The 5,245-nt window shown below is 35.9% G+C and overlaps 1 protein-coding gene across 4 annotated transcripts in view; it reads left to right on the top strand.

Moving 5' to 3' along the window:
* LOC106876586 (sulfotransferase 1B1) overlaps nt 1-5,238 on the top strand; it is a 37,550-nt gene extending 32,312 nt beyond the window's left edge. For all 4 annotated transcript variants that reach the window (XM_014925194.2, XM_014925192.2, XM_014925198.2 and 1 more), the window contains one exon: nt 1,806-5,238. In XM_014925194.2, the coding sequence (XP_014780680.1) occupies nt 1,806-1,915 (110 nt within the window). In that variant the 3' untranslated portion in view covers nt 1,916-5,238. The remainder of the gene's footprint in view (nt 1-1,805) is intronic.
* Nucleotides 5,239-5,245: the final 7 nt, after the last annotated feature.

The raw sequence follows: 5,245 nt of genomic DNA, 5'->3' as shown, positions 1-5,245 counted from the left end.
TATAAGGTGGCAACAATTTACCTCTTGCACCCTGTACATATACATATATATATATATATATATATATATATGTACAGGGTGCAAGGGGTAAATTGTCGCCACCTTATAATTTTATTTTCACGCATTTGGGTTGTTTGTTTTCGATTTTGTTGACTACACAGTATGGTAGGGTCAGTTGGGCACCCTCTGTGAGAAAAAAAAAAAGCACCATGACAAAATTTACTCTACCAGAAATTTGGAAACGACATGCTGTACTGCTTGGCATTTGCACCAGAAGCTCCAATACGAACATTTTGGAGTGTTTGGGTGTCAATCTGAGGACAGTGCAAAGGATTTGGAAAGAGCTGGATGAGTCTAATGGTGATTACGAAGGTACGGCAGCTCGGAGAACTCACTCTGATTGTTCTGATGAGAAAAGAACTTCTGAATTTGCTGGTGAGATCAAGACCATGATTAACAAGAATCCTTCCAAGTCAATCAGGTCCATCGCCAGGGACATGGAAGTGTCTGAATTACTTATCAGGCAGGTAGTGCATTAAGACATTCGGTATTCCTCAAACAAGATGAGAACGGGCCAATTTTTATCCCAAGCCATCAAGGACAAGAAGAAAGACTGTACTATGAAGCTTTTGAACAAACTCAAGCATCCCCTTCCAACCGAACATGCTTTGTTTTTTCTCAGAGAAGAAAAATTTCTGCTGTGATCAGATGGTGAACACACAGAACAAATGTTGGCTTACTGTGGCCCCAAAACATGTACCGAGAGTGATAAAAATCAAACATCCAGTCAACATCATGATGTTTGGAGTGATAGCTAGTGATGGCGACGTTATGCCTCCTTTCATTTTCCTACATGGCCTCAGACGCAACACAAAGGCGTACATTAAGTTTCTGGAGGAGATAGTGCTGCCCTGAGTCAAGAGGGTGGCTGCTGGAAGACCCTGTGTCTGGCAACAGGACTCTGCACCATGTCACACAAGCAGGAGAACCCAGTCGTGACTGTCAGACAATTTTTGTGACCACATTACCCCTAACATCTGGCCACCTAACTCCTCAGACTGCAACCCCACTTGATTATTATGTGTGAGGCAGAGCTGACCAAGAGACCAACAAAACTCCTTGTAACACCAAAGATGAACTGAAGGCAAGGATTATGGCAGCATACACCAACTTAAACAAGGAGACCATCCAGAAGAATTGCAGGAGATTCCGAAGTTGTCTGGAGGCCGTGGTTGAAGCCGATGGCAATTCTATTGAATAAATTTACTCTTTAGTATTTCAAGATATTTTTATGTAATTTTGATTAATGTATCTGTCAAAACGATATATCGGTGTTATTTTCATTTTTGCATAATTTAGACAGTTTATTCATTCACTGCACCTGTATGTGTGTGTGTGTGTGTGGACACCCAACACCCATTGAACTAAACCCTTTGAGGCAGTGCCCCAGTATGACCACAGTCCAATGACTAAAACAAGTAAAAATAAAGAATAAAAGATTATTTTATTACTTTTCCTTTTAATTGTTGTTTTGTTAATATTAATATCTGCTGTTATTTTTGTTGTTTATTTAATGACAAGCTTTGTCTGTTGTCATTCTGACCTGTAGCACTTAAATCACTTTATGTAACTTTATAAATATTTCTTTATCACAAGTAGCCTTTTAGTATTGATCACATTACAATAAAATTTTTATTTGACTGGCAATTGATCTTATATTCCAGAAGATATATATAAAAAAAAAGAAGGCTTCTACTTATTATAGACATGAAGCTTTCATATCCAAAGTATCTTTTATTTTACAGGTCTTGTTGGTGACTGGAAGAATCGGTTCACAGTTTCTCAAAATGAGAGATTCCAAGTGGAATGTGACAAATTTGACAAGCAGTCTACATTGTTTAGTACAAAGTACTAAATATCACTTTAGTGTTGTTATGGCATTTTCATACCCACCTTTGTATCACACATGTTAATATGCTTAATATTTTTGTTGCTATTTAACAATCATTTGATTCCTATCAAGTAGAATATATTTTAATATCTACTATCTCAAAGTATTAGTTTTAATTTTATATCATGGAAGAACCATTTAAGAACAAACAATCTCTTATATTTACTTTATGTCATGTGCTAATTGTTTAATAGTTTTCATTGATATCTGAAAACCACTTTATTTCTATACACCTAGAACATATTTTAAAATTGTTAGTTTTACTTCTAAAATTTTTAGTTTTACCTTAACCAGTTGAGCATGTCCCTTGGTGGCTGACGATATGTGCATCTCTGATCATAAGCTGAAGTAGTGGGGGAGCATCATAGCCATGTGTTGAGAGGAATTCTTTGGAGTTTGAATAATTCACCTTTGGAAACATGGGTGTTGCTCAACATCCTCAAACAAACCTTTTGAACAGGATGGGCTACTCGACCTGAAGAAAATTCTAACTGGGCCCCACCTGCGAGGTCATGCACTGTTTATCTTGATATGAGATCACCATGTCATGCACATATGGTTGTGATGCATGTGCTTGGTGTACCCTTATCAGACGGGTAGTCATGATGGGTATACTGGGCTTCGTATATTTTACCCCAGTGTCACTTTGATGGCATGCACTGCTCTCTCACTCAATAATAACAACAATAATAATAATAATAATAATAATAATAATAATAATAATAATAATAATAATAATAATAATAATAATAATAATAATAAACTGCTCTATTGGAGAAAGCTAGGACACTTGGGTTTTGAGTATTTTCCTTGATACTTAACACCTAAGCACCAAGTCATATAATTTGTGGAAAGTGACCCTACGGGACCTTTAACAATAAGATGTTGTCTGCTCTCAGAATTAACCAGTGCAAGTAAGATCAAGAGCACTGAGAAGTAAATGATAATAATAATAATAATAATAATAATAATAATAATAATAATAATAATAATAATAATAATAATGGTTTCAAATTTTGCCACAAGGGCAGCCATTTGGGGGCAATGGATGAGTCAATTACATCAACCCTAATGTTTCACTGGTACTTAATTTTCTGACCCCAAAAGGATGAAAGGCAAAGTTGATCTCGGTGGAATTTTGAATTCAGAATTGTAGCGATGGACGAAATACCGCTAAGCATTTCACCCAGTGTGCTAACGATTCTGCCAGCTCGCCACCTAATAATAATAATCCTTTCTACTAAAGTCACAAGGCCTGACATTTTGGGGTGGGGGCTAGTCAATTGTATCAACTCCAGTATATAACTGGTACTTATTCCATCGACCCAGAAAGGACAAAAGACAAAGTCAACCTTGCCGACATTTGAACGTCAAACATAAAGACAGACAAAATACCGCTAAGCATTTTACCCAGCATGCTAACGATTCTGCCAGCTCACTGCCTAATAATAATAATAATAATAATAATAATGATGATGATGATGATGAGTTTATTGTATATGGAGTTCAGGTACACTACAACTTTTCAGAAAAGGATAAAAGAGGGAGCAAAAAGCTACAATAAATCAAGTAAAGAAAGACAGCAATGATAACCAAAAGTGCATGCATAGCACACAGAGTAAAACTCAGAAAGAAAATTGAACGGTAAAAGAGCTATAAAGAGGAAAGGGTGCATTGGCATATCAGGAGTAGTCCTTGGAAATTTCAGGAAGGAGGGAGTTTTTGAAGAATGCTATGTCCTGATAGCTAACAACTTGCTGCATGTAGTTTGTCACTCATCTGTTATAATGTCATAGAAAATACATTTAAAAACAGACACTTATATTTACCTTATATCATATGTTCTTTTTGTTAGCTGTGTGTGAATAAATCCAGAAATTTGCATCGAATCATTAATGTAACTATAGATAAAAAATCGTAAGCATAATTCTGTTATCACCATCGTCAAGATTCTTGTTATCATTATTTTTGTTGTTGTCATCATCATTTTTGTTGTTGTCATCATCATTATTATTGTTGCTGTCATCATTTTTGGTGTATTGAATGTAGTTTATTGTGACACCTGCACTAGAAAAACTGACCTGTCACTGGATAGACTAAAGAATTACCTTAACTTTATGTGAGGAGATTCTTTTAGTCTTCATTTCTCTACTAATCACTTGATCAATAGACAGAGGTTTTATAGGGAGACTTCAATCCTAGACTCAAAATCCAATCCACATTTGTTTGCAAGAATTACCAATCCATCCTAAAGTAGTTGCATAAATACCTCAGCAGAAACTTGCAAATATTTGAATGAAAGTATCTTGTTATTGTTCATAGAGAATGCTAAATAATCCTGTGTCTATTGAAAATTCTTATTCTCAGCTGATTGAACTGTTGCTTCCAACTCTGTTCGCTTTTCCAAAATTCAAGTTAATCACCCATCATATGAATTATCTTCTTTTACTACCTATCAACATGAAATTATGAAGAAAATATTTTTTAAGATACAGGTACCGAACCTCTTATCTGACAATCTTGGGACCAGAGGTGGTCCAGATTTCTGGACACAGGCTAAATATATATTGATAATATAAAATAAACAACTGAAAGTAAAGGACAAAATCGTATAGCACATACAGGAACTGTATATGTATACAAGAACTGGTGTCTTGTGACACATACGCCACAGAAACCAAAACAAAGCGGCCACACAGTGAACTACTACAGCCCACAAAATTCAAAGCTAGCCAGATTTCTGGTAATTCCAGATTTCTCGATTCCGGATAAGAGGTTTGGTACCTGTATATATTTTTTAACATTAATTTGAAGAATTATATTTTTATATCCTTTCATGAAATGATGAAACAAATAATAACATAATTAATAAAAATAATTAGTATATTTTTCTTGATAATAGTCATAAACTTTTTATTACAAAATGAATAAACTGCAAATGTAAATGTAAAGACTGTTCAGGTGCAATAAAGACTGTAAACAAACAGGAAACAACTTCTATCTCATTCCAGGGTGAAAAACTAGAGGTAGTCGATAGCTTCCGCTATCTGGGCGACCAAGTTAGTAGTGGGGGTGGGTGCGCTGAAAGTGTAGCTGCTAGAATAAGAATAGCCTGGGCAAAGTTTAGAGAGCTCTTACCCCTGCTGGCGACAAAGGGACTCTCACTCAGAGTAAAAGGCAGACTGTATGATGCATGCGTACGTACAGCCATGCTACATGGCAGTGAAACATGGGCTGTAACTGCTGAGGACATACATAAGCTCGCAAGGAATGAAGCCGGTATGCTCCGTTGGA

Source organism: Octopus bimaculoides, chromosome 28 (assembly GCF_001194135.2).
Source record: "Octopus bimaculoides isolate UCB-OBI-ISO-001 chromosome 28, ASM119413v2, whole genome shotgun sequence".
In the NCBI taxonomy this organism is placed as follows: domain Eukaryota; kingdom Metazoa; phylum Mollusca; class Cephalopoda; order Octopoda; family Octopodidae; genus Octopus; species Octopus bimaculoides.
The sequence above is the reverse complement of the archived record's forward strand: the minus strand, read 5'-3'. Positions and strand labels throughout refer to the sequence as shown.